The sequence below is a fragment of the Aspergillus pseudotamarii genome (assembly GCF_009193445.1).
Source record: "Aspergillus pseudotamarii strain CBS 117625 unplaced genomic scaffold BDV38scaffold_106, whole genome shotgun sequence".
Lineage (NCBI taxonomy): Eukaryota > Fungi > Ascomycota > Eurotiomycetes > Eurotiales > Aspergillaceae > Aspergillus > Aspergillus pseudotamarii.
The window spans coordinates 1-26,535 of NW_022475120.1; the positions used below are offsets into that span (position 1 = coordinate 1).

General features: G+C 47.4%; 8 protein-coding genes across 8 annotated transcripts; 4 read left to right on the forward strand and 4 right to left on the reverse strand.

The window, feature by feature from the left end:
• Positions 1 to 5,281: 5,281 nt before the first annotated feature.
• On the reverse strand, positions 5,282 to 8,641 carry BDV38DRAFT_16533 (DUF2461 domain-containing protein). The gene is made up of 8 exons (XM_032051856.1): positions 7,711 to 8,641; positions 7,528 to 7,643; positions 7,400 to 7,453; positions 7,289 to 7,308; positions 7,165 to 7,235; positions 6,684 to 6,883; positions 5,743 to 5,883; positions 5,282 to 5,467 (listed from the first exon to the last, which is right to left on the reverse strand). Exons 1-8 carry the CDS (start codon positions 8,333 to 8,335, stop codon positions 5,390 to 5,392), a joined length of 1,305 nt encoding a protein of 434 aa, XP_031907587.1. The 5' UTR covers positions 8,336 to 8,641; the 3' UTR covers positions 5,282 to 5,389.
• Position 8,642: 1 nt separating this feature from the next.
• BDV38DRAFT_16548 (tRNA wybutosine-synthesizing 3 family protein) lies at positions 8,643 to 10,333 on the forward strand. Its single transcript, XM_032051857.1, has 2 exons — positions 8,643 to 9,434; positions 9,685 to 10,333. The coding sequence occupies exons 1-2, from the start codon at positions 8,949 to 8,951 to the stop codon at positions 10,234 to 10,236; spliced, it is 1,038 nt and encodes a 345-aa protein (XP_031907588.1). The 5' UTR covers positions 8,643 to 8,948; the 3' UTR covers positions 10,237 to 10,333.
• Positions 10,334 to 12,917, reverse strand: BDV38DRAFT_290059 (uncharacterized protein; the record flags this gene model as incomplete). Its single annotated transcript, XM_032061393.1, has 4 exons — positions 10,334 to 11,420; positions 11,516 to 11,824; positions 12,000 to 12,407; positions 12,456 to 12,917. 4 exons carry the CDS (start codon positions 12,915 to 12,917, stop codon positions 10,845 to 10,847), a joined length of 1,755 nt encoding a protein of 584 aa, XP_031907589.1. The 3' UTR covers positions 10,334 to 10,844.
• Positions 12,918 to 13,698: 781 nt separating this feature from the next.
• On the reverse strand, positions 13,699 to 15,061 carry BDV38DRAFT_264093 (actin-related protein 2/3 complex subunit 4 family protein). The gene is made up of 6 exons (XM_032056246.1): positions 14,988 to 15,061; positions 14,886 to 14,930; positions 14,588 to 14,837; positions 14,419 to 14,495; positions 14,234 to 14,359; positions 13,699 to 14,174 (listed from the first exon to the last, which is right to left on the reverse strand). The coding sequence occupies exons 2-6, from the start codon at positions 14,886 to 14,888 to the stop codon at positions 14,094 to 14,096; spliced, it is 537 nt and encodes a 178-aa protein (XP_031907590.1). The 5' UTR covers positions 14,889 to 14,930; positions 14,988 to 15,061; the 3' UTR covers positions 13,699 to 14,093.
• A 148-nt stretch (positions 15,062 to 15,209) lies between these two features.
• BDV38DRAFT_16680 (ubiquitin-specific protease UBP6) lies at positions 15,210 to 17,198 on the forward strand. The gene is made up of 3 exons (XM_032051890.1): positions 15,210 to 15,259; positions 15,327 to 16,967; positions 17,023 to 17,198. Exons 1-3 carry the CDS (start codon positions 15,244 to 15,246, stop codon positions 17,082 to 17,084), a joined length of 1,719 nt encoding a protein of 572 aa, XP_031907591.1. The 5' UTR covers positions 15,210 to 15,243; the 3' UTR covers positions 17,085 to 17,198.
• A 268-nt stretch (positions 17,199 to 17,466) lies between these two features.
• Positions 17,467 to 18,531, forward strand: BDV38DRAFT_264096 (PaaI family thioesterase). The gene is made up of 2 exons (XM_032056247.1): positions 17,467 to 17,900; positions 18,062 to 18,531. Exons 1-2 carry the CDS (start codon positions 17,475 to 17,477, stop codon positions 18,437 to 18,439), a joined length of 804 nt encoding a protein of 267 aa, XP_031907592.1. The 5' UTR covers positions 17,467 to 17,474; the 3' UTR covers positions 18,440 to 18,531.
• A 480-nt stretch (positions 18,532 to 19,011) lies between these two features.
• BDV38DRAFT_264097 (putative MFS drug efflux pump) lies at positions 19,012 to 21,634 on the forward strand. The gene is made up of 8 exons (XM_032056248.1): positions 19,012 to 19,437; positions 19,523 to 19,601; positions 19,655 to 19,713; positions 19,779 to 19,935; positions 19,987 to 20,366; positions 20,424 to 20,796; positions 20,856 to 20,986; positions 21,056 to 21,634. Exons 1-8 carry the CDS (start codon positions 19,282 to 19,284, stop codon positions 21,464 to 21,466), a joined length of 1,746 nt encoding a protein of 581 aa, XP_031907593.1. The 5' UTR covers positions 19,012 to 19,281; the 3' UTR covers positions 21,467 to 21,634.
• Positions 21,616 to 26,474, reverse strand: BDV38DRAFT_264100 (Mtc5p). Its single transcript, XM_032056249.1, has one exon. It carries the CDS (start codon positions 26,090 to 26,092, stop codon positions 21,737 to 21,739), a length of 4,356 nt encoding a protein of 1,451 aa, XP_031907594.1. The 5' UTR covers positions 26,093 to 26,474; the 3' UTR covers positions 21,616 to 21,736.
• Between the last annotated feature and the right edge of the window lie 61 nt (positions 26,475 to 26,535).

A 26,535-nucleotide genomic window follows, 5' to 3' on the forward strand; every position in this document is an offset into this window, starting at 1 on the left:
AAAAAAAAAAAATTAAAAAAAAAAGAAAAAAAGAAAAAGAAAAGAGAGGGGTTATGAGGGGACCTGGTGGAGAGCCCTAAGTTTCCCGGTGCTACAGCCCTGGGACCGCGCCAGGAAAGCATTATCATGGCCCGATCGGTGGCACTTCAAGGGAAGGTGCATTAGCGCAGCTTGGCCAGGTCGTCTCGAGCGAGAAACGGCCTGTCAACGCGTGTCGGAAGGAATTGACGGTGTCCAAGAACCAGGATTCGTTTGCGGGGTCTGCTGACATGGCTGCCAATCAGCCGGCTACGAACCTGGTCGGCATCCTTGTCAAGTGCGTAATATGATGTCCTGGCTCCTCTTTTTGTTTGGAGGAGAGACTTTTAACGAGAATCCACTGGCACATGGGAAGGACATGGGAACTAATGAATAGTAGTCCTCATGGGTAAAGCCTGGCGGAAGTTAAGAAGAACCCGCACGCCATTCTGATTTGCTGCACTGCACTCAGCCATAATCCGACACGCACCGAGGAGAAACAAGTCTAATTTCTGCAAACTAATCACATTTGCCAGAGGTTGCCAAACCTTCTTCAACCCCACTCAATCCTTCCTCAACAGCACAAAGCGGTGGTTGTTATTACGGAAGTAAGATATTCACTCCTTTTGGACGTCAAGAAGCATGACATCGCCCGTGTGACTCTTGCTGTTTTAGCCAGATTAACTGTAATGCAGTCGCTTTCACCTGCCCTTTTGCCTTGAAATGATTTTCTTCCTCTCAGCCTTTTTTGTATTTATCATTCTTTGATGGTTTGGTGGTGGTGATAAATGATTAGTTGGTGGAAAGTGGAGACGGTATTTCCTGTTTCGTGACATGTAAATTCACAATACATGAATGATACAAAGTCGTCGGCCGAAGGATGGAATCAAGATATGTATGACTCCCAAATAAGAAAGAGGCAGGAAAAAAAAAAAAAAAAAAAAAAAAAAAAAAAAGAAAAAAAAAAAAAAAAAAAAAAAAAAAAAAAGGAAAGGAGAAAAAAGAAAAATAATCCAAGAGAAAGAGGAAATAGCCATTCTCATACCTTCTGTACGCGACCAGATAAGAAAAGCACGAAACGTCGGAAGTCGGCGGTCGCAAACGGAAATCAGCCAGGATGAAGTGTGATCTGAATGCAGGTGCTTCAGGGCTGGTGTCAGGGCGTTGGGCAACCACCACTTCTCAGTCGCTAGTTGTCTCCTGGGCACCACGACGGCCCGCCCCGACTCCCGCCGATCTCATGCATAAAGCGTAGTGTGGCATGCTATCAAAGTCGTAATATCATCACTGGTGACGACAATAATGCCACCTTTCGTACGCATTGCATAATCTAATCATGTCGAAGGAAAAGTCTGACGGCTTTTGCTTTTGTTATCTGACCGTGATCGTCTAAGACTGGAGCCTCATAACGTTTTACCAACCCCTCCACTTTACCACGTCTATTTTCACCCAAGAATTTTTTTTTCCTCTTCCCCGCCTTTCTCCTCTTTGAACAGCCAGATATGGCCCAGCAACCTCTGGTGAAGTGAATGCAGAGATATGAACTTGAAATTCAGAACCTCTGAGACGCCACCGATGGCAATCCTCAGTGTAAATTCTGACTACTTGAGAGAGCCGAGTGTAACCCCAAGGTGACAGTACCCAAGTTGACAACAGTGCAACTTAAGTAGGCGCTGCATGCAGAATAGTACTTCCATGCGTCCTGCTCCACACAGTCGACGGTCGCTGTCAGCCTCACTTTGTCATGACCTTACCAATATCGAGATGGAGAATGAATGATAATGGTTTCCAACCTGGTTGAGATACTCTGAACGCAATGTTTCCGTACCGTACAGGAAAAACCAAGCCAGCCTACGCAAACATGGTATTACGGTGACGGTAAGTTACACAGCATGAAACTACTTCAGAGTATTGTATGTATGTACATACTCGTCTTTGCGCTGCCCTCTTCATGGTCTATTAATCCCTATATTTTGCCACGTTTTCTTCTTCTCTGATCCTATCGGCTGCTTGCATTTCCGTCCGCGGCTTTCCGTTGACACCAGAATCCACCCCGTAGAAAACTGTGGGCTTCAATGTCTGGTGTCGCCCTCGGTATCTCCGAAAAACTGCTCCACCGCGACCAACGTCGACTCGCCTTGGCTGGCGAGAGATCGCGTGGCTCCAAGGATGACGAAATTAAGCACTGGGTCGGAGATCATAATTCATCTTCCGTCCGGAGGCTGGGGTTGAGGCGCCCTTGCTAATGTGCATATCTTCCTGCATATGTATGGACGGATATATCAAGGAGAGTAAGAAGAAACAGTGAGTAGTTGAACTGCCTTGGTTAGGTTCCCGTTGGTGTCCGAATGGCTGACCAAGCGGAAACGGTTGTCAACAAGTAGTATAGCGCTGGCGGAGAAAAAGAAAAATAATCATGCGGCCTGTCACTGATCATCGATCAGCCCGCATACAATTTCAGTCACGTGATGGCAACTGGCCTATGAGGGCGAGGAGCATCCCAGACTATCTGTACTTTATCTGTCGCTTTTGGCGGGCGTGGCACGCGTGGAAACACTTGGTGATAGGCTAGTGGCGGATAAACAGGGCACTAACCTCCCTGGTTTAGTTTGGTGGCTTGGTTAGTAAGGGAAAGGCAGGGTAGAAAAAGAAAAGGAGAAACTCCAACCACGCTTGTCTGTGCTCTCTTCGGGCACTAGGGTGTGTGTAGTATCTGCGTGTGCGCAAGCGCTGTCTTCTCAAATGACGTGGCGAAACGAGGAGCAAAACATTGTCAGATAATCCTGTTGGGCTTACTTGTTCGCCTGGTCACATTTCCGACTTTGGTAGGACTAGTGATTTCTGTGCCGGTTGTACTCTGTACCTGGACTTCCAACGCCTCCAGTGGCAGTTCCTGTTGTCTTGTTTCGAGTCATGACTCTAGCTAATGCTGTGAATTGACACTATAATGTGATGACCCAACATATGAGCGTGACACGCTGTACGAGTTACTCGGTTGTACATCGACCTCCTCTATCACGCGACAGAATGTTAGGTTTGAAATGTGGTGGATGCCTGACTTTGTAGGGATGTCTCATAATCAGTTGACTATTGCTCCTTCTAGTCATCAAGACGAAGTGGCGATAAGTCAAACAAAAGGGGAGTGAAAAAATCTTTGAAGAATTTTTTTTTAAAAAAAAATAAAAAATAAAAAAGTAAAGCCTGAACATTTGTACTGTGTAGGCTTTTACCCTAGCTAAGTAATCAGTGCGATTAGGTCGCTCAGTGATCAGCTCTCCCCACAAGGACTGGCGATCCGGAAATTTTGAGCCTGGAAATTAGCTAACTTTAAATAACGGGGCCAGGGCTTCCACTACGCAAGAGATGAGAATCGTGGGCGATTGAATAAGGCTATCTAATAGTCTGGCGCATAGCCGCGCTCCAAGATGCGGATGGACCGTTCTTCTGTCAATGGTATGCAAGTAAGTTCTAGACACGGATTGGAGTAATATCTTCGGACTTGGCCTTGAGCAAATCACACCTTAATGCAGTATCTCGAGGAAAAAGAACTTAGATGTATCACATTTATTGAATCGTGTGTCCGTATCGCGGCCGAAACTTATATGAAGTCGGGATGGGATGGAGTATTGCTGTTGGGTGCCAGACAGATGGTCTAGAGAAGTATGAACCTTGTCTTTGGCCGATCACGAGTTAGCCAAATAGTAGCGCCATGTTAGCACTTTGTTAATCATCCTGGCTGCTACTGGCTCGTCGAATGTAAATTCCGGAGGGCTACATCTTTTTATCATATTTAATATAGGCTCATAGATCCTGACATCATTAAATATCTTTTCATTGAAACTACTCCTGGCTTTATGCGATAGTATCTACCTGTTCCCTCTTATCGTGACATCATCCGGGTAATGCATCGATATGTCAAGCTGATTAAAAAAAAAAAAACCTATGTGTATATATATATACATATATCAAAATACCGATATTGGTTCGAAAGACCAGACCTATTCAGTTTAATCGTGCCTTCGTTATATATTCCCTCTCCATTTGCTATTGTGACAATAGGTCGGCTCTGGGGTGGTTTCCGATCCTAAAGATCATCCTTAACGGTACAAGGACGAGTATGTTTGATGCAAAGTGTGAATGAAACAAAGCAAGCAGAAGTAAAATTCCAAATCGTTTATGACATATAACTTGACTACATAATGATACAACAAAGAAAGAAGACTAATGCCAGATTATTCCTTGCTTGTATGGTTCCTCAATCCAGCAGAAGACCGCAAAAAGGGAAGGAAATGCCGGCATCCAGTTGACAGAGAAGACAGTGATCGTCCCTGAACCCAAATAAGGAAATTCGGGGGCCATGGATGAGCGCGCCTATTGAACGGAAACTTCCGCTAGGATCTTGCCGAGTCAAATCACCATTGATCATTGACTCGCACAAAGTTCATGGCTTGCATGGACTCTAGCCAGACGAGGACAGCTGTACAGTATGCATCCCCCTTAGGTAATTCTCTGTCACTTCCTCTGGAGGATTGCAAACTATCAGCCGAGGGGGCACAGGTCAGAACGAAAATGGGGTTGGCTCCGAGGTGACAGAATAGTTTGTAACAAAAACGATACCCACTCTGTTTTACCAGCGTAGAGTGGAACGATGTTTGGGCATTGATGCAGAGATGAAGCCTGTTCCACGGGACGAGGGACGCATGGACGCATGAGGACCATGGACGAATTTGCACGCGTGCAGGAGTGGATATCACAGGATGGGCAGCGCCATGGGGCTAACGGCACGTCCGACGGGCCGGACTGCGGCACGCGGCCAGCAGGCCAGCAGGCCATTATAATATGCACGTCAATATTGTAAAGGACTAGAATTCATGACCCTGTTGAGATGATGAGCAATTGACACGAAAGCCGCCATAATTGGGGGACGAGAAGTAGCGGTAAAGAAAACTCCGAGACTAGCTATGTACATCTCCTTAGCTCAGCTTGGTAAAAGGTATTGTATGAAATCTACAGGAAACCTTATCAAAGAGGATAAGCGATTGCTCTTTCCCACAGACAGGTTGTATGACATGAGCCTCCCCGAGTCAAAGACCAGTAACAAAGAGCTAACGGCCCACCCTCCGGCCTCCATGAGAAAACGGTTACAAACCAACGCCAAAGGCTAGAAGTCAAAAGTTTCCAAGCATGTAAAGCTCACGGTCGACTACATGCAAAAGCCACTTTTAGGGAAAAGAGAACAAGAAAAAAAAAAAAAAGAAGAAAAAAGCGAGGGGCATAGAAAACAACTAAGAAAAATACCCCACAGTCTTCAAATATACACCTACATTGTGACAGACAACATGCTATCATTCATCCCAAGAAGATACCAAATTTAGTCTGTACTTTCCGACCCGGAACTGGCATCCATATCCTCTGGATCAGGCATGACGACGCTGTTGAGGTACGTAACCTATCAAGTGATGACATATCCTGTCAGTAAAAGTTATCACATAAAAAGACACTCCAAGTGACCCCTGTCATCTCCAGCACAATTGGCTAAATGGTGGGTATCATTATATCCGAGACTACACCGCTGAAGTGGCTGGAGAGGAGAAGAGGGGAACGGGGCGAAAGGGCCCGTATTCGATACCGGTGCTAGGATCCAATAGATGCAAATGCGGGCAAGCAAAGAGGGAAAGCCAAACGACGGCTACACGACGATGGCGTTGGGATGGGTTGGCTTACGAAAGGTTCCATGATACCAATAAGAGCTGCAATTTTGTCCTGTGCGTTGGGACTCATAAGCTCTTCATCGGCTAGAGGCCTGCCGATGGTGAAACTGCGCAAGCGGAGCAGTCGAATATTTTCATTGTCCAAGCCGTAGCCCTGGGTAAGGAAAATATTTTGTTAGCATTGTAATTGGACAACACCGAAGACCCGCCGGGTTAAAGCTGATGGTGAACCATGGAATCAGATGAGACGGTGTAGAAAAGTTTTCGAGACCAAAACACGCTGTGGGACACCAGAGGAATTTCCGTGCTAGGCCGAAGAACAGTAATGACGTTGAACCCAAAAGCAAACAGGAAAAGCCCCAGGGACTTGTGTGGGAAAAGGGCGCGACCCAGACGGGTAGACCAGTCGGGATCGCCCGTCCGCGCTTGCTGCGCTTGCACCCATCAACACTGGCCTCTAGACTTGCTATCACGAAAGGGCGTTGACGCCCACAGGGCAACGAGTCCTTTAGCGAATAGTCACTGAACTAGATCATCCTACCGAGATGATTTTCTAATTCAATTTATGAGGTTGAAGACACTGATCGTTTGCCGACGAGCAATCCTAATCGCGATCCCACGTCCATGGCGACCGCCAGGGCTTCACAGAAGCTGCATCTGGGCACCTCAATCATCAACCTATGTGCCAAGTTGACTCGTTTAGCTCCATTTAGGTTCAGAAACAGGACTTCTGCTGGAGACCTGCGTCATTTGTGATGAAAACTAACGAGCAGCAGGCGCCAATTTTAGTGACGAGACGCGACCGAGTCGCCTTCCAATCTCGAGAATGGGTGTACGTGTCTCATCAACAAACGATTTGATGCAATCAGACCGGCATAGGCGATAGGATAAAAACAGGAAGGTCACGAGTCTCTTTGAGCTGTGGAGAAATGACCGAAAAACAGAGTTGCCTACCTTGGGTTTGGTCTTGAGGGCGCTTTCTTGATTTTGGTTGACAAAAGCCTCGACAGCCTTCTCTTCATCAGGTACCCCATTAAAAATTTCGCGGCGCATTCCTTCCTCTCCTAAGACTGCCTTCAAGCGATGCGAATTCCTGTCAATATCCTCTCGCATAAGCGCAAGTTTGTCCGCCTCTGGATGCCAGAGACCTGAACCTAAGCCCACCCGAGACATGTCATTAGCACACATACTTTCGCCGCCGATGATTCAGTTGGATATAAGATGTCGTGCGACGTCCCTTTGTTCTAGGCTTAGAACGTTCGGCCCACAACGAGATGTGCACAACATGGAAGGGGGCCTTAATCGTGACATGCGGCTCCAGAAGAGGTTGAGGTACATGCCCTCTAAACCGTGCAACATCATATTTGGAGGTAATTGGCTCATGGTTTTTCGAACACATGAAAATATTTTGAAATGTTCTCTTAGTGTTACTCACCGACAAAACAGGACTGAGGTTGACAGTGGACATAATAGGCAGCGTAAGGGCCCTTTTTGCCTGTACGGGACCTATGGAGTCATTCAATTGACTGCTTTTCTTTTAGTATTGGTTTTTCACCTACCAGGCAGCTGAGAAGTGTGTCTGTTCAAGCCCGACTGTTAGCCTGGCGATACAATCCAGTACCCGCAAGGGATGATCACTAGATGTGAAGATGCTCAAAGTTTAAACGTACTTTATAAGGAGTAGGATTTTTGCTGAACCGAATGTCCCTATGTATACGGAATACCTGGATCAACGCACATGTTAATGCAGCCATCTCTTTTGGAACTCTTCATTGCCATTTTAACTACTAGTACTCACCAGGTCCTTAACAGGCAACTCAGGAATTGTGCTATCCATCTCTGAAATCTTCTCGGTGAGGCTTTCAACAAAGCTCTCCCAATCTTTTTTAGAGGCACGGTAGTCCGCATCGTGCGCTGTCAAAGGTGATCATAGTTAGCTGTGATTAAAAATCCTGATTTCCTCTGCGTGATATCGTGTTACCTTTGAGCCAAGCTCTTTCATTGTTCTCCGCCAAGTCCACAAGAAAGAGGAAGGTGTTGGGATGCAAGGTATGCTCTTGGTAGGGCACAATACCTGCATCCCTTGCTTTGGGTTTCTTGATGAAGACCTCTTTTCCAGGTCCAAGGCCGGTTCTGACACCTTCCTTCCACAACTGCTTATCTCTCAATGCTTCGTTCATATCATCTTCTGCAATACTGCCGGATTTCTTTCTGGAGCCTTCTGTACCTCCCTTGTTGCTTTCTAGGCTCTTTCGTGGTCTCCCGGGTTTTCTTCTTGGATTTTTTGTCGCCTCACTAGCTGTGGGAAATGCGACTGACTCCGCATCCTCCGATGCGGAGTCGTCGTAGTTGGAGGGGGAATCCTCCGGCGAGGAGCCATTGTCGAAGTCAGTTTCTGAATCATCTGAACGCTCTTCTTGGAAGTATCTGCTTTTCTTCGAGGTGGATCTGATGGGCCTTCCAGTGGTAGTAGTGGTGATGTCGGACTTTTGTCTTTTAGGTCCTGTCTTGGAGGCAGTGGGGAGTCTGTCAGACGCGCGCCTTTTTGGTACTGGCGCTGGTGCTGCCGCCGACGCGGGAACGGCCCGAGACGATCGACGAGGCATAGCAAGAGAAAGGTTTCCGGTTTTTCCTCCGTTTGTAAGGGAAAACGTAAATTGAAGCTGTTACTTGTAGACACAATTAGTTATGCAAGATTTGAGCGGACAAACTTGTAGGAGAGATCTGGGAGGTATAGTATTTAATAAGCTCCCGCGGCAGCTTGTAAGCTTCTTGACCAAACTATGGGGGTCGTTAGTGACTGATAGACTTTCAGACGGTTCAGAAGGGACCGGGAATGCGACCAGGAGGTTGGTAACTTCTGGGGCGGTTTTCGCGTGGGAAAGCGGGCAATTCTTTGCCTCCCGCAACCACTAAAGTTAGTGCGGTCGTCAAAACGTCGTCACTCTCGGAATGAAACCAGTTCAGGATTTGTCGGGCTAAGAACAAAACATTCACTTGTTGTATTGTATATCTTCTGGTGCTCTTCTGGCTCTATCGAGCTTGGTTTTTGTCTAATATTTATTTGGCCCACCTGTTTCACCCAAAGATATTAGCCGATTAGCCTCATTCGTTTTCCAAACAGCAGTACAGGTTTCCGTATCTTTCCCTTAACCAACCTGTTTCTATCCCTTGCTCAACAACAACTCCACATAGGGAAAAAAGAAAAAAAAGGTACCCATGAGTGAAGTCGAAGAAAGCGCGATACCCGAGGTGTTTGAATCTCGCAAGCGTAAAATTCTTGCAGAACTCTCCCTTCCCGACGCAGAGTACACAGACCTCTCGCCCAAGGGGTCTGTCGATGAGGGTATTCGGGACCTAATCCATGAAATTAATACTCACCCAGGCTTAGTTACCACCAGTAGCTGCGCGGGGCGTATCAGCGTGTTCCTAGAGGGGCGGAAGAAGCAGCCGAAGCCGCATGAGGAGCAAGAAAGACAGTTTGTAGCCTCGGGGGGTAAAGGTGCTGGGAAATGGCTGTATGTTTCTCACGATCCTTTGCAAGGCTATGGCGCACCATGTGGCAGCAATAGTTCTGAAAGAGCCAGCCATAAAGGGAATTCGTTGCATGAGTTGTTTGGAATGGTCCCTGGAGATGGTAAACCACCCGGGCTGAACAAACAAGGAAAAGCCCCGCGTCTTGTGCGCTTCCATTTCGAGCCTCTGGTACGTTAGTCCAATCCTGTGTTCTTTGTCTCTTCGAAAAAGTGCGTTTGTCCTTAGTATGATTTACTTTATAGCAAAGCTTGCGTTTCTTTGTTTGCTTGAACATATGTCTCGTTCTTTTGTTCCCTTAAGGTTAAAGCTTAGCCTCTATTGTTGCTGGCCTGTACTACCCGTTTGGTACTGGGATTTGAAAATGGACTGGCTCAGGCACTAATTTGCTGCATTCGAGTACTGAGAACGCTTTCCACAGATTCTTCATATAATGACAGCAACGCTACAACATGCTCACCCTGTATTATCTGCCGCCTCAAGCTCTGGTTTCCGCGAAAGTGGGCTACAGAGTTTGCGCTGTATGGAGGGTGATGAAGGTCCTAGTCCGATCGTCGCCGTGCGCTCTGCGGGTTTATCCCTGGAGTCAGTGATAGGATACTGTGAAGATAGCGACACTGACGATGCGACAGCAACCGACGAACCAGTCCTCCGCAGCCTCGTAACAGAGGAGTATCTGCAAATGTTGGTTGCAATCGCAAATGAAAGGTTCTCAATCAACACAGAACGAAAAGAAAGATTCCGAGAGAATTTGCTAGTTTTGTACTCTGCAAATCGAGGACCAAAGACGAACAAGAAAGCCAAATCTCCCGGATGGGAGGATGCCCAGACACGACGAGAGAGGATGAGAGCTGAGGGGCTGATGAGACAGAAACTTCTCCAGGACCAGGCGAAAGACAATGAAGTTCGAGATACGCTGCAAGCTACTAAAAAACCGTGGCTGGACGGAATCATAGAAACAGAATACCATTAAATTCGACTAATAGCGTTATCCATATCGGCCTTCCTTGGCATGATTTTCCCGTCACGAAGGACATTATGAATCGATAAAACCTTAGACGAACGCTGGAGAAAATGACAATGCAACAGAATAAAAAAAAAGAGACAAAAGAAGTGAACTGAAAAGCTCTCGACTTCGAACCTCATGGTGTAAGACTAGGTCTCATGTCATGAATATGACAAGAGCCGATTAAAACCTAGAGGAACAATGGAAAGGAGAATGAAAGTACAAGCAAAACTAAGAAAAGGAGAGACAAAGCATGACAAAAACGTGCTTCCTGCGCCGGCCCAAATCTGCCCAATTATCCTATTCAAGTCAGACCTAGTCAATGCGAATGTTGCTGTCTCTTCAGCTGATCGATGACAATTTATCGAGTGCGGTATCCCTGAATACAAGGATAATGCAACGCCAGATGTCCTGAGTGAGTAGGAGCTGAACGCAAATATAAGTGGATTGATGAATCTTGAAAAAGCCATGGGATGTGTAAACAAGACCGGGGAATTAGTTGAAATATTGCCATAGAATGACAGATAGACCAGATAGCGACATTTCAACCCCAAAATCCAACGTGCAGCCGAAGATTAAACACCCGAAGGTGTGAGATTACCTGGAGAGGACTTTGTGTTTCGATGGCCAAAATGGAAACCTTCCCTTGCTGTGCCGGGGGGGAATATGAGAAGCCTACGGGTCCAAGGACTTTGATCGCTGTCATTGAATGGACGTGGGGTTTCATCCCCCGCTTCCCGCTCCGGACGATAAGATGGGCCAGTCTCAGTCACACGGCGCGATGGAGTGGCGAATATATCAAGCCTGGAGGATGTTTGGACACCTAGACCTTCTTCAGAGCTAGCAACTGAGCCACTGAGGGTGCGTCGAGTGTCATGTCTGGTTGACGACGAGGGTCCCGCAGCTGCCAGTCTAGCCTTGACTTCATTATCCTTGGTGACCCATCCAGTGAGGACAAGATTGCCTAGTATTTGCATCTCAATTCTAACAGCTATTTCCCAGAGGACCGTTCTACTGATATTTGCGGGCCATTCAAACCACACACGACCGTAGGGAGAGCGAAGATCATCCCTATCCTGCGGGAAAGTGTTCGTCAGGTGGGGGATCCCATGATCGGGGATCGTTCCCCTAGATATCAAGTTCGCATAATACTGGAAGAATGACAGATAGGTGTCAATTGTCACGAAAAAGGAAGAAAGTTGAATAGTCTGGAGTGGGCTCCAATAAAAATGGTCAAGATGCTTACCGTGAGTGTACCCTTGTTGAAGTCGGGCAACTGCACTAGAGTGTCGAACGGAAACCACTTGCTGATATCTGGAAACCTAGCGATCTCTGGTGCGAGGTTAGAATTTACACACAGAGTATATTTCTGGCGTTCATTGAAGGCTGGACAATTAAATCCAGCATAAAGAAGATCTCTCAACAGATTTTGGTCCAGGCCCATGGTTTGAGTTCTGTCAATGCGGGATGCAAGAGATATCAAGTGCCGATTCGTCAGCTCAAATAGTTGATTGCGATCATCGACCGTGTACAACCTTGTGGCGTACCATGGATACTATATACTATGTGAGAAACCATTTGCTTAGTCAATCGGTGGTGACATAATACCTTGTAAAGCGTGCTGATTGTCGACTCATAGGTGCGTTGAGGGCATTTGACACTGAAAGGCGACTAAAGGGCGCTCAACATGTTAGTCATTTTCAGATGATGTGCGCGAGTAGTTCACTTACACGGTGAGGAATTTCAGCATGACGAATAGCCCCAACGATCTCTTCACTAGTAATGAAGCCAGAAAAGCCTGTGGAGTATGGATCAGTGTTTGGAAGTTCTTGAGGCATACCATCTTCCCAGGAGATGCACTTGGCCCTCGGAAAGAGATCTTTCAAGAGCGCATCTTGGTTACTGTACTCCACATCTACACGGCGAAGACCAAGACGGGGTGCTCGGCCAGTCTCATAGATGCTGTTAACTCGATCAACTGTTCTCTGGGCTGCTTCCGGAGTTTCAGTTTCAACGAAACAGTCCATAGTTTTCGCGGTTGAGCGCTCCATTATAATATGGATTGGGCATCCTTTGATAAGGCGCGCTGGGCGCCCTACAAATTGCGCGATCTCATTTCTGGTGACCGAATAAGGAATCTTCACACTTATTAGTAGTATCCTTTATAGGAAGCTAAGTTCACTTACGTTTGATATCTTGACAACGCCCCAGTGTGGTGGCCGACGAGTATGCACAGAACTGCCAATAGGCATCTCCTCCCTCATAGCAACTGTGCTAAACGGTTTGTTCAGGTCTGGGATCTGCTCAAAGTTTCCTGGTTGCTCCTGAACTTCGGCTCTCATAGGCTGAGGAGCCACGGCACCTTCAGTGGGGTAGAATGTAGGAGAGAGAAGCCCTGGAGGCCCATAATGGAACGGATGCTGGGGCACTGGGGCAGGGAGTGGACTATGTACAGCTCGTAGCTGGCTAAAAGGATGAGGATTCCGAGGGGTTGGAGTTGGGGTTTGTGCAGTGTCATAGGGATAATATCCGCCTGGAGCTTCTCCCATAGAAGGAAGATGGGCGTATAAACCTCCTAGACTCGGAAACTGCCCCTGTTGATGAGGCGTTCTAGAAGGACCCAGCTGGGGTGTCTGGGGAGGCTGCATTATGGTGCCTTCACGAGCTCGATAGGGACCATGATATGGGCCAGGAGAGTCGTGTCCCGTGAAGGGGTCAACTGGGCGCCTGGTAGCCATCAGAAAGGAGTTGGAAGAACAGTATGATAGTAAGAGGTGGTGAGAAAGATGATTATGATCCGTGTTAGGAGTGAAAAGCGTGAGGATCTCAACTATGACAGCGCCGAGAGCCTTGGTTGGGAGTGCACGGCAACACATAGAATTCACTTGTGTTTCATGTGTATGTTTATCTCAGTTATTGCCGACTAATCGAATATTCGATTAGTCGTGATGAGTGGTATGGAAAATAAGATGGGGCCTTCATTGGTTTCTGTATAAACAGTTAGTATGCCCTAACCAAGGGAGGCAGGAAAGGAGAAGTAGAAAATAACTAGGACAATAGAAAAAGATGTAAGATGTGAACATTATGTGTCTATTCTCTCAAAACTATAGACTATAGAGTCAGTCATGAACTAATAAGTAAAAAAGATAACAGGCTATATACAATGGTAAGTGTTTTCTATAACAAACAATCAAACAATGAAGTTATACAAGTCTACTTAGGGCGAATAGAGACTGTTACTACTTTATCAGAGTGCCGCTTGAAAATAACACTATACTTCCCAACCATAGAAGAATACATGTAGCAAGATAGACAAATAACCCCAGCATGCCTTCAAGAACGTGCGCTTAGGATATAAGAGGGTCGTATAACTACCTACCCATTATGATTATAGTAGGAAGGTGGTTACTTGCTAAGTTTTAGGTTGATGAATAACGGAGCATATCTGCACTATAGATATAAGATCCATAATGGTGGAATAATATTGTAATTATTTACATAGCGTAAATGAATTGCTAAAAAAACATAGTGGTCTCGAATGCTTGTTACTAGTATGGTTGTACTTCGCTTATACCAAGATCTACTGTCGAGTGTAAGTTGCGAGAAGCCCACCATACATTGAAACTCCAAATGACTTCAAGATCTAGGGAAGGGAACAAATCATTGAGCGAAGCAGAGTTAGCCCCCATAACCAGCCTAGATCGCCTGTACAATACTCGCTATTGGATAAAATGTGGAGGTCATGGATATATCACGAACCATAAAATGAACATTATGAGCAAGAATTTAGTCAAACTATGGGTTGTTGGTTAATTTGATAGTGTTCAGAAGACAGGGAGCGTCATTAGGTGGGTCCTTACAGGTGTCAAGAAAGACTCAGCGACGAATCGCGCACGGGCATTCAACTGTGTATTGTCAATACTACTATTACACGCGGGTATACCGTGGAGAAGAGGGTACATACGAAAAGCTTCATCTCGGATATCTCTTTATCGACTTCCTCCATAAATTGGATAATGAAATCAACTAGCTTGTGCTTGAGCATCTCTTCTACGTTTCGGTTCGTTATTAGAAACGAGATATCATAACCCTATTGACTTATTAGCGTACTGTATCCACAGATGCGGTAGGTACGTTAAGATGCCTGACCTTTACTGGCTTCCGTCGCAAGATGAAGAAAGATTCGGCCCTCTGCGTCAAAAACCGGGTAAACTTGTGGACCAAAACTGTATATAATTGTTAGTATCTAGCACCTATGCATAACCTGATTGTTATGACAATATCGAATAGAAGTAAGTTTCCGGATGGAGAGTAATACTATGTTCAATCTCGTCCGCTTGTTTAATTCTAATGCTGACACGGACACTGTTCACACTAGGTTCGATGAGGACTTTCTCATTTTCGTTACGAGAGACGGTAAGCGGGTTGAGAAGGAGTTCAGGAGAGCTTTGGGCCTCAATTTCAGGTACATTATGTCTCTCGGACGTCTGGGAAGCGAAGTTCGAAACCGCAAGCGCGGAGGTGAGAGAGGCTCGGACACATTGGAGATATGGACGCAATGATTGAGACTTCAATTGTTAGCGATCAATTGTCAGCTTCGGATTGACCTAGCTCACCATATTGGAAGTGTGACGTATACTGGGGTCTCCGTTGTTACTCCGCTGGTAAGTCCATCAACAACTTAATTTGCGTGAGTGTAAATCAGGCCAAAAACCCACAGGTCAAGAATTCTAAGGCTTTATGATTTATGTTTATATTCAGGCCAGGAAGCAAGCCTAGGAATAGATGTAGGTGTCAAGTGCCAGCTTCAGGAGCCACAGGCGGCGGTCCCGCTAAGGCCGCGATGTTGCCTGTTTGCTTTGTTTGCATTCTCTGCCCCACGCCTCCCCGAAGCGTTAACAGATGATGATGCTCTTGTTTATGCGTCACTTTCATCAAGCGCTTTCTGAGATTACACTCAAAAATAAAGACAAAATGGCGTCTATACCAGGTAACGACCCTATTACTCTTCTATATGAATCTGATATTTTCGAAAGCTTCTAACTCATAGACCCCAGTTATCGTGAAGCACCAGGGCAAACGTCATGAGGTCGAGCTTGATCTATCCTCGAACGGTGAAACGCTTAAGTACCAATTATATTCCCTCACCGGCGTGGAACCCGAACGACAGAAAATTCTGGTCAAAGGAGGACAACTTAAGGATGAGACTCCATTGTCCTCGCTCAACGCCAAATCAGGCCAGACATTCATGATGATGGGCACACCATCTGGAGGCCAAGGATCCGGGGATTTGGGTCGCCCGAAAGAAGCAGTGAAGTTCCTGGAGGATATGACGGAAGCTGAAGCTGCAAGAGCAGAGGGAGCTACGCCTGCTGGCCTTCAGAACCTTGGCAATACCTGCTACCTCAACTCTACGCTGCAGACATTGAGGAGTGTTCCCGAGCTCCAGCAGGAGCTTCTGAGATATCATCCTTCGGCAGGTGCTGGTGGAGCATCAAACCTCTCGAATCTCAGCAATTTTGGTCTTGGTGGCCTCGGCGCCTCAATGGACCTTACGGCTTCTTTGCGGGACCTATTCAAGCAAATGTCCGAAACGCAGGAGGGGTTTCCGCCTCTTATGTTCCTTAATGCTTTGAGGAATGTGTTCCCTCAGTTCGCTCAGAGGGATCGAAACGGCCATGGTTATGCCCAGCAAGATGCTGAAGAGGCATGGTCTCAAATTGTTACCCAACTGCGGAACAAGCTGATGATCAAGGAGGGTGAAGGTGAATCTAGCAATGAAGTATCTTTTGTGGATAAATACCTTGCTGGAAGGTTTGAGTCTGTTACTGAATGTGATGAGCCAGGAGCGAAAGAGGCTGGCGAGCAACCCACCCCAAGCTCGGACATCTTCTACAAGCTTGATTGTCACATCGGTAAAGAAACAAACCATTTGCATGATGGCATAAAAGCCGGTCTTGAAGAGAAGATTGAAAAGCGTTCCCCTACTCTAGACCGTGATGCCATTTACACAAAGCGTTCAAGCATCGCTCGATTGCCCAAATACTTGACTGTGCACTTCGTCCGTTTCTTTTGGAAGCGCGAAACCCAGAAGAAGGCCAAGATCATGCGTAAGGTTACATTCCCTGCCGAGCTGGATGCGGTAGACTTCTGTACAGATGAGCTCAAAAAGGAGCTTATCCCTATTCGAGACAAAGTACGGGAGATCCGAAAGGAAGAACTCGATGTTGAGCGTGCTCGCAAGCGCCAGAAGCTTGCCCATCAGCGGGATGAAGAGAAGAAAACTGAAGCGGAATCTGAGTCTTTGGAGCCAATGCAGAAGAAGAAAGCTGCCGAAGAACGCAAAGATGCATCAAAGGGTACCGAGAAGGATGATGATTCCGCAATGACTGACATCTTTAAGTCCGATGCAGAATATGAGGCTGAGAAGGCAGCTTCTATCCTTGCGGCAAAGAAGGAGCTTTCCGAACTTATCGACCCGAAGCTCCGCTCTGACGAGGGTACCAACAAGTCAGGCCTTTATGAGCTACGTGGAGTAATCACACATCAAGGTGCTAGCGCTGACAGTGGCCACTACACTGCATATGTCAAGAAACAAGCCCATGGTAACAAGGAAGAGGATGGAAAGTGGTGGTGGTTCAACGATGAGAAAGTGACCGAAGTGGAGGCAGAGAAGATTGAGACTCTTTCTGGCGGCGGTATGTTCATTCAAGGATTGAAAATAATATAGATCTCCTACTGACAGTTATATAGGCGAGTCCCATTCTGCGTTGATTCTCCTCTACCGCGCGATTGACCTGCCCACTGCGGACTAAGGCAGCAACGGCTTTGGTTTCGTGAAATAACAGGCTGAATAATGATAATAACATTACGTGCATATGTGGAACACGAGAGATGTCTGTATCAGTGGGGAAAACAGTTTGACTTTTTATTCGTGTTGTATCTTTGTCGTGACACCCAGCTTGATTCTGTTCGTCGGATTCTACTAAGGGAAGATTCTCTGAGCCAGGGACCTTCAGGCGAGCTAGGTTGGATAGACTCAAATGGTTAGAATAAAGAAAATATCTAGACCCAGCTGCTCAAGAGCCATAGAGATATCGTACTCCGTATCACGTGATCCCAAACTAGATGCCTCGGCATATGAATCATTAGCTCGTAGCGAATTCAAGTTTCGTGACCACCCGCAAGATTGCGATGTGAACACCATGTTTGGCACTCGCAGAGCCCTACAGTCCCGGTTACGCAGCCTAGGATCTCAGTCTCAGCTGACATTGCGACTCAATGCTCAGATCTCAAGAAGCACCAGCACTATAACCCATCAATCTGCACCTGAGAGATCGAAGTGGCCGCGACGACTGATCTATGCCGGAATCTTTGGTGGCCTCGGGGTCGCGGCAGGGAAATGGATGGATAATAAGGTTTCTGCACCGGCAGCGCCAGAAACGACAGAAGATGTCCTAAAACTGGAGGAGATTCGTCGAGTATACGAGACTGGGCTGCCTATCGTGCAGGAGCTCCGAAACAATCCGGACTATGTGGAAGCGGACGTGTATGGGAACTATTCTGAGGAGGACAAGAAGCAGAGATTTACATCTGGTCCATTGAAAGGGAGTCGGGGATTAGCGCTGCAGGTTCGTCTCTTCTCTAGGCTCCTACTGTGCGACATGCTGCGAACCTGCCGCCGTAAAGAGAGCTTAGGGCAGTGTAACTGTCGTACAGAGCTTCTCAACTATTCAACTCGCATTGGAGCAATTGAATCATAATGATAGCATTTAGCTGATTCATCATACAGAAAGTCTTTTGGAACGACAAGGAGCGGAAGGCCGTTAGCGTTGTCTATCTCGGGAATGGCCTCGAAGGATGGCCGACTGTTGTCCACGGCGGAGCTCTTGCCACCGTAATTGATGAGAATCTAGGCCGTGTCGCAATCCGCCATTTTCCAGAGCGTACAGGAGTTACGGCAAACCTTGAGATTAAATACCGCGCTCCGGTATATTCGGGCAATTTCTATACCTTCCATTCTACCATCGAACGAGAACGTACCACGGATAGCAAGGCTTACGTGATGGGAGAAGTACGCGACCCAGTTGGAAGAATTTGTGTTCAAGCATCTGCCCTTTTCGTTGTTCCCAAGAAGTATAAACTTGAGAAGATTGGGGAGCGGTACTGAGATGCAAGAGTCCCGATATTCCTATCTGTTAAAGGATCTTTATTTGACTCGACGCCTTAATTACTGATGCCTTGCTAATGCCTTACTATTTTGGGGGGGGGGGGAATATTTGGATGCTGGGGTCAAATGCCGAGGGATTAGAGTATTTGGTAGGGCTTTGCCCAGAGGACCCTTTTTGAGCGATTTTCCCAATTTGTGGTATTCCTTGTATGTTTGTATATATACGGTAATTTTGTAGAGAGGGAGGTCCACAAGACCATAAAGACCTTCCCATAGAGTGAATATTTTCTTACGTGAAAAATTCCAGTTGTGCTGTCTCTTGACCCAAACCATTTCTTGTCTAGACCATCGATCATGGAAACCTTCTCCACGTCTCCCCCGCATTTTCCCCGGAATCCACCTTAGATATGGTTCGGTAATAGCGCATTGACAACTTCAGAAACATGCAAAACGCCTCGGCTGCGTCTCGGTTTGGAAATATCACCGGTTTCTAGGCTCTTTTTGTCTACGTCTCCGATTGGTGCCGGCCTTCATTCGCCACCACTTTCGATTATCACCATTCGCACGAGGCAGCAATACTTAAGCATCGTCGATCCATGCTTATTGTGGAATTCATTGTGTACCCATAGTCTGGAGAATATAAGATACAGGCCTGAGCTTGGGGAAAGCTTGTTATACTTAACCTACTCTACATTTGCTTGACTTCTTACGATTGCCTTGACCCCAACCGTGAAGCATACAATTGATGACCTTATGTGTCTACTGCAAGGTTGCGCGGATTGAATTTCTAACTCGAATATTTCCCACTTTCCCCCTCTTGGAATAGGAGAGCAGCAGCAGTCATGGAGCTCACCAATAACTCCACTCAATCGCAAGCGGATGAAAAGACTGTCGGACATATGGACAATAGCCATGACAAACAGGGCTATAGTCACCAAGAAGATGTTGGATCGGGTGACTATGCGGACGAGTCGGGGGAGCAAGTGTCTGAGCCTCCTGTAAGCTCTGTTATAATGTCTCTATAACGCCTTCCAACCTTTCATCAAGGATGTCGAGAAATGACTAGTCTACTTTCAATGCCAGATGACTTTCCGTCGGTTTATGGGCTTTACAGCCATGGCCTTCTTATGGACCGGCAGTCAGATTCCTGTCTATCTGTTTGGTGAGTTCTAATCGAAACTACGTCTTACGTCTTTTACACTAATTGATGAACAGGAGGAATTCCACCCTACATCTATGGAGATATAGGCGGATCAGATCGATGGGTTTGGTTTGTGGGTCCTGTGCCTTCCCATATTCAACAAAACAGTTGAGCTTACAGTTATTTGATATTGTGCAGGTTTTAGCTAACCTCCTCGCTCTTGCCGGTGTCTGTCCATTTGTTGGATCCCTTTCCGATCTGATAGGTCGTCGCTATGTTGCCCTAATTGGAGTTTCGCTCATTTGTGTCGGGATGATTGTGAGCAGTACTGCACACACGATGAATACATTCATTAGTAAGGCCCTGGCTTACCAGCATGGCCTCCTTTCTAGCTAACCACTACTAGGTGGAATGGCCATCGCAGGTGCAGGTGCGGGTGTCAACGAGTTGACCGCATTAGCTGCAACATCTGAGATGGCGCCTACCAGACAGCGAGGCAAATATGTCGCCGTCTTAATCTTCACTATAGTGCCGTTCTGCCCATCTGTATTATGGGCTCAGCTTATAGCAGCGCATAGCGGTTGGCGATATGTCGGGGCATTCTGCGGTGCCTGGAATGGTTTCGGTTTGTTGATCACGGCGCTATTCTACTATCCGCCACCAAGGATTAATTCAGAGGGATTATCTCCCAAAGAGGTCATGAGTCGGGTTGACTATGTCGGTGGCTTTCTCAGCATTGTGGGACTTATCTTGTTCATGGCCGGAATGCAATGGGGCGGTTATCAGGTATCACAATCTTATTACTCCAATGTTGCTTGCTCTCAGAGCTCACCTATGCTACAGTACGCTTGGTCATCAGCGCATGTCCTCGTGCCACTCATCCTCGGATTCGCTCTCCTAGTCATTTTCGGTGTTTGGGAAGTCTACGGCGCAAAGTACCCTATCTTCCCCAGTCGCCTGAAGCAAGAACCTCGTACCCTGGGTTTAACCCTAGTTATCACCTTCATCTCCGGTGCAAACTTTTTCTCCGTGATCATGTTCTGGCCCACCCAGTCGTTCAACGTATACGGGCATGATCCTGTCGAAGTTGGCGTCAGAAGCTTACCAATCGGATTTGGCATCATGGGCGGTGCCTGCATCACACTGTGGCTATTGAGTCTGCTACGAGGCCACAATAAAGAACTATTAATCATCAGCAGTATCCTCATGACCGCTGGTTCGTACACCCCCAACAACTACCATCTTATCACATAAAACCTAGCTAACAGTCTTCAGGCTGCGGCGCAATCTCAATTGCCCGTCCCGACAACCTGTACCAACTATGGGGCCTACTCACTCTCGCCGGCCTAGGTATCGGCGGAATCGTAGTTCCAGCCTCTATCATGACAACCATCATCTGTCCAGATGTAAGAATTTTGTCAACCTACAATATTTGAAGAATAAATCAGAAGAGACACAACTGACACCCCCAATAGGATCTAATTGCAACAATCTCCGCCCTCACCCTCTCCATCCGCGTTGTCGGCGGCAGCATCGGCTACACGATCTACTACAACGTCTTCATATCCAAATTCGTTCCAAATGCCAAACATTACATCGGCGGCGTCATGCTCACAAAGCTCAATATCACGAATACTACCTACATTGCCGAAGCAATCGAACTCACCGGGGCCTCGTTATTAGACGGTCTGCGCGAGATTCCTGGAATCGCAGGAAATGACACTGCGTATCAGGCTGTTGTGGCAGCAGGGCAGATGGCCTATTCGGAGAGCTATAAGTGGGTATATTATGCTAGCATTGCGTTTGGTGGTGTTTCGATTCTGGCGGCGTGTTTCTTGGGAAATATTGGGGATTATATGGATGATCATGTGGCTGTTGTTATTTAGTGGGATAGGGGTGGATGGTTTGACTTTTTCCAAAGGAACTTGCTTATTAGGAGGATTGGATGGCCATGCTTAGGATTACACAGAAATAGGTTGGGTCATTTGACGATGGATATGAAATCAGGTTTAGATAAGGACAGTGATACTATGGGATAAGAGGTATCAAGATATCAATCGAGCTAATGAACATATATATAAATGCGAACGAACACAACATAGGGGTATACGTAATTCGCTCCCAAAATGAAACACAAAACGCACAAACCATACAAATTACTGCCATGTACTTTCCACTTGATTCATGGCAGTTCGTTTTGGTACAAACCCAGAAATGGAAGACTTAGATTTTCGCCTATCCTCTTTGGGTCGTAACCCCCTACTCAAACCGCCTCCCAGACCCCGAGCAAGGGAAGCAAATGGTGATGTATGCCATTGATCGAGATCATCTTCGTGCTGGCCAACGTTGGATAAAATATCAGGTTGTTTCCGAGGTTTGGTCAAAGGACTAGTCTCACCCTCCGGTGTTGGCGAGGATGGGCTCCAAGGCCTCGGAATATTTGTGACGATGTGCTCCGAACATTTGCAGCCACATCCGGTGGGACAGTATTGGTATTCCTGATCACTGTCGTGCATGTCTATAATGCCATTGGCCTTGTCATCTTGTAGTGCATGAGATAACCCCGAGAACCAGCCCTGATGGCAGTCAAAGCAACTGACGTGGCCGCAATTGAGACAAGGCGTGAGCATTCCGTCAACCACCTCCCCGCATATAACGCAAGGGAGTTTGAGGGGAATAGGTTGTTTTGGATTGCAACCTGTGCAGATCGTGGGTGTAGGATCTCCCTTCATTTGGCTTTTGGCTGCCATCTCCGTCGCGGGTTCACTGGTGAATATTGACATTTGCAGGGGGCGGCCACACCGAATGCAGTGTCGTTGGATTTCCAGTCCCTGGATACCAGCTTCCAGAGTCGAGTTCACCGAACCTCTATGTCTGAGGGTCGGTAATGAAAGCGATGACCTCGGACTGTTGTAACCCCATTGACGGAAGTCTGTGTCGCTAGAGTGGTTATTAACTCGCCCAATTTTCAGGACTTCACTGCGCTGTATAGGCAAGCCCCAGATTGATAGCAAATGGGCGTATGCCTGCCGGTACGATCGATACAGGCCGTCCTTCTTGCTTTCGATGAAAGTGTTTTGTGTGACCCCGTCACCCTCAAAAGCGTCACGGTTTTTCAACGCCACCCGTAGCTTCGCTCGTGGCTTCGAGGTTTGGTTCTTTTCCGGTCTTTCACTCTCTGTGTCAGAATGTGTCTGAGAGGTAGGAGCAGTGGATGTGGTAAGGTAGTCAGGAACTGCTGACACAGGTTTGGATATGAAAGTACTCGCAGGCCAGATACCCCCGGTCGTGTTAGGGCTGCCGCTGGGGCTTTGCTTTTTTCGGTACAACGCACTGGCCGGTGGTGAGGCTGATGAGGGGCCAAAAGTGAAAGATCGGGAAAGGGAAGAAGCAAGAACAGAACCAAGGCCCGATGCGCTACGCGGCTGAGATTGTTGGTCAGGTGAGGCAGCTATGGACGCAGTATGGCTCATAGCCTTCCTCTCTGCTGCGAAACCTGCAGCACGCGATGCTAAAGGAGGAGTTGTGCCTGTGGAATAGGGAGGAGTTGAGTCAAGACGCCAAATTTCAGAAGACGATCGTCCAGAGCTCTGCGTGATGGGTGTAGTATGGCTGTCCTTCGGTGTGGATCCTAGGGGTGTTGTCGTGTGAAATTTACTGTGCGAGGCTGCCTGGGTAGCGTAATTATTTAACGATAAGGACTGATCGTCTACCCTCTTTGATACTATTTTGCTGGGGTGGTGTTCCCCGTTCGGCGAGTACTTCTCATGATCTGATTCATGCAGAACACAACTTAGCATCGCTACCATCTGTACGTCACCGACCCGTTCAAAATGTTCGAAGAGAGCAGGAACAAGCCATTGTCCACCGAAAGGATGGTCTCCCCATTGAATCACACCATTGACAGTATCTTTTGGATGCTGGTCTTGATTTCCGAGATCATAGCTCAGATCGACGGCACTATCTTTCCTCTGCACTTGCTGGGGTCTTTCACCGGTGTCCAGGCCAGATGTCGGGATAGGCTTTTTATTATTGTGCAAGACCAACTTGACGAGGCCCCATATCCTAGCTAGCTCATAGAAGCCATGATCGAGAGCAACCGCAGCATTGTGGGCACATACATCAGTACCTTTACCGCAGATACGGTATTTGTTTGCCAGTTCGCGTTTTGCTGGTAATAACTCACTGAGGTCATGGATAGATACAATGTTTTGCGGATTTTCAGTCACTTTCGAAGTCATCATACCAACTGTTGACCTCTGAGAATTGTCTGTGGACCGCGGCTTATATAGCCCAAGACTGCCAGCACTGCGCCATGTTTGCGGCGTTGGAAATCGGTGTTGCAAGGTCGATAGGATACCAGAAGAACCAGAAGAGCTGGAGGTCTCCGCATCCGAGTCATCGGAGTAATCGGAGGTGCCATCGTCGGTGCTAGTCATTGTACCCGAAGCCCGTGGTCCGGGCGAACTCGTTTGCAGACGGCCGAATCCCTCAAAAACTTTGTCTGCCCTCGACAGCCTCGTCATTTCCTTGAAACCCAAATTCTCCAACAGAGATGCCGACTTGTCCTTTTTAGTAGGGAAAAAGCAGACTAAGCGACCATCATTGGCCCAAAGAGCACCACATGCCTTAGCCACAGGTACCATTACATTTGCATTGACTGGCCGTAGCAGTTCAGAACTCATCCCCAGTTCTTGACTCTGAGACAATCCTACTTCATCTTCGTCGCTTGACTCTCCCGTCTCTAGCTGACCGCTGATGGGTGATTTGACGGTCTCAGTTGTTTCGCCCAATATCCAGGCTATGCTTTCTTCCAGACTGGTTTCACCTAACAAGTAGCGAACAACCCCTTCAAGGCAGCCTCTTTTATGAGAGAGGAAAGTCTCTGCAATGGTACGTAATTCTGCAACAAGCTTGTCGGCAAGTTCGTCTGTGACAGCCGATGTCCTCTGCACACTGAACGTTGGCATTGCAGTTCTTGGGTAGTCGGCAGGGAATTTTATGTCCACTTTCAAGAAGAGCGAGTCACCTTCCGGCCCCCAAGGTCCATGCAAAGATATAGTTGCCTTCCGTTGCCTGACATCCACGGAGTCAAAATCGACCTTAGTGAACTTCTCTCCCACATGTGTGATCTCATCACCTAGAGTTTCGACATCCCAACCCGATATTTTCACGCCTCGCATCCAGGATATGGGGTTCGTATCGGTTCGGAGGTTACTTCTGCCTTGCATACCGATTCTGGAATCCGTGTTACCGCCCTGGGTCCACGGCCGAGTGTACGGCACAGATATGGTGTTCAAACCCAAGGCACGGGATGAGCCGGAGACAGGCTCCTGAAATGCGGATAGAGAATCTGTATCATCATATGCTCGACTGCCATCTTCATCACGGAAGCTCTTGTAGACGGCGCCATTGCGGGTGAGGTTTATGTTGGAAATAAATGATTTTCCCTTTTCGTAGCCGACGCCACGCATGACATCCGGATCAGCCCTGTGCAGACGAAGTTCCCTGTCAGTTCCCCACGATACTAGCTGAAAATCCCTGTGATCAGCTCCATCGACCACGCCTCCACGCGCTCTCCACAGGAATTCCTTAACCTGACCTTTATGTCCTGGGAAGCTGTGCACAAGGGGAAGGTCTTTGCCGGGATCTTCACCTTCCCCAGCCCGGCGACTATATAGATGAAGATCGCTGTTGCCTCTCTGTGGCATTGCTAAAACACCCCATCCAAATGGGGTATTCCTGGCGCGCCATACCGGAAAAGGCGTTCTAATTACCTTCTCCGGCTCTTCACCTTCGACTGTATAATCCCAAAACTTGATCGTCTTATCTAAAGCACACGTTGTTACCGCTCCTGGGCGAACTCTGTTCCAATCAACACCATAGATCTTGGTATCGTGGGCCTCGATGGACCGAATTGGATAAGCACCTTTTCTCTTGTCCCATATCCTTAGGAATTTATCATGGGAGCTGGCGATGACATTTGGATCCTGTCTGTTCCATTTAACTTGAGTTGCGCCGGCAAACCAATCCGAGAACGAGATGGCAGGTCGAGAAGGGGATCGCAGATCCCAGCAATGGACAAAACTGTCCACGGCACAGGTCGCTAAGGCGTCGGGATGATGAGCGGAGAAGTTTATATCGGTTATTGCGCGAGTGTGAGCATGCAGTACATGCTCAATTGAGTTCTGGCAGGACTTCGTTGCCAAGTTCCAAACCAATGCCTTCTGGTTCGATGTACTGACGACCCAATAATCTCGAGCAGCGAACGGTGACCACTGAACATCCGCGACCTCCCATGGTGTATGGTGAGGGAGGTATCGAGGTGGTGAATATGGTGAATCCAAATCGATGATATGGAGACCCTCCTTTGAAGCCAGAACTACGTCTCGTCCACATGGCGATATTGACATAGACCCCACGGGCTGCTCGACATGGAAGGAACTATCCTCTCCAAAAGTCGGACTTTCGAATGCCGAGGTGAGCGGCCTAGGCTCACTAGGATCGACCATTATGTAGTTGAGGAGCCTCCGGTGCTCAATTTTCTGCTCCCTTCGAGGTATTTACCGACTCCTTCCGAGTACCTTGGCGGATGTGTCGGGTTTCAAGTCTTCCTACAAATCATCGATAGAAAGGATTGTACGGCACTAGAAAGTGCTTTCATTTCGATGGATTCGAAATAGTCTCGTCAAATGTACGAAGTGAAGGTAACGACGGAACTGTCACACATTGCACAATGATACAGCACTAGTAGTTGTTTTTAAGGATCCATTGTAAATTAAGTTGATAAGGTAGAGAGATAACTCCAGCGTCAAGGTTTAGTACATGTGTACACTCACACATATAACAAAAGCTTGAGCCACCTCAATGACTTGATTCTGGTAGCTATAACATCTCCGCAACTTCGAGGTGGTGTGGAGACGGGCGAACCTCCCAAGGCATCCCTATCGGGCTT

Excerpts from the sequence above, each read along its gene's own strand:
- BDV38DRAFT_16533 (XM_032051856.1), bottom strand. The coding sequence starts at position 8,335 with ATGCCTCGTCGATCGTCTCGGGCCGTTCCCGCGTCGGCGGCAGCACCA. Across the intron at positions 7,644-7,710 it reads TGAAAGAGCTTGGCTCAAAG|CGCACGATGCGGACTACCGT; the intron begins GTAACACGATAT and ends CACCTTTGACAG. Across the intron at positions 5,468-5,742 it reads TTGGTATCATGGAACCTTTC|GTTACGTACCTCAACAGCGT; the intron begins GTAAGCCAACCC and ends ATCACTTGATAG.
- BDV38DRAFT_264093 (XM_032056246.1), bottom strand. Across the intron at positions 14,496-14,587 it reads AGCGGACGAGATTGAACATA|TTTTGGTCCACAAGTTTACC; the intron begins GTATTACTCTCC and ends AATTATATACAG. Across the intron at positions 14,360-14,418 it reads TGCGACGGAAGCCAGTAAAG|GGTTATGATATCTCGTTTCT; the intron begins GTCAGGCATCTT and ends ATAAGTCAATAG.
- BDV38DRAFT_16548 (XM_032051857.1), top strand. The coding sequence starts at position 8,949 with ATGAGTGAAGTCGAAGAAAGCGCGATACCCGAGGTGTTTGAATCTCGC. Across the intron at positions 9,435-9,684 it reads GCTTCCATTTCGAGCCTCTG|ATTCTTCATATAATGACAGC; the intron begins GTACGTTAGTCC and ends CGCTTTCCACAG.
- BDV38DRAFT_16680 (XM_032051890.1), top strand. Across the intron at positions 16,968-17,022 it reads TGAGACTCTTTCTGGCGGCG|GCGAGTCCCATTCTGCGTTG; the intron begins GTATGTTCATTC and ends ACAGTTATATAG.
- BDV38DRAFT_264100 (XM_032056249.1), bottom strand. The coding sequence starts at position 26,092 with ATGGTCGATCCTAGTGAGCCTAGGCCGCTCACCTCGGCATTCGAAAGT.
- BDV38DRAFT_264097 (XM_032056248.1), top strand. The coding sequence starts at position 19,282 with ATGGAGCTCACCAATAACTCCACTCAATCGCAAGCGGATGAAAAGACT. Across the intron at positions 19,714-19,778 it reads CAGATCGATGGGTTTGGTTT|GTTTTAGCTAACCTCCTCGC; the intron begins GTGGGTCCTGTG and ends GATATTGTGCAG. Across the intron at positions 20,367-20,423 it reads TGCAATGGGGCGGTTATCAG|TACGCTTGGTCATCAGCGCA; the intron begins GTATCACAATCT and ends CCTATGCTACAG.
- BDV38DRAFT_264096 (XM_032056247.1), top strand. The coding sequence starts at position 17,475 with ATGTTTGGCACTCGCAGAGCCCTACAGTCCCGGTTACGCAGCCTAGGA. Across the intron at positions 17,901-18,061 it reads GTCGGGGATTAGCGCTGCAG|AAAGTCTTTTGGAACGACAA; the intron begins GTTCGTCTCTTC and ends TTCATCATACAG.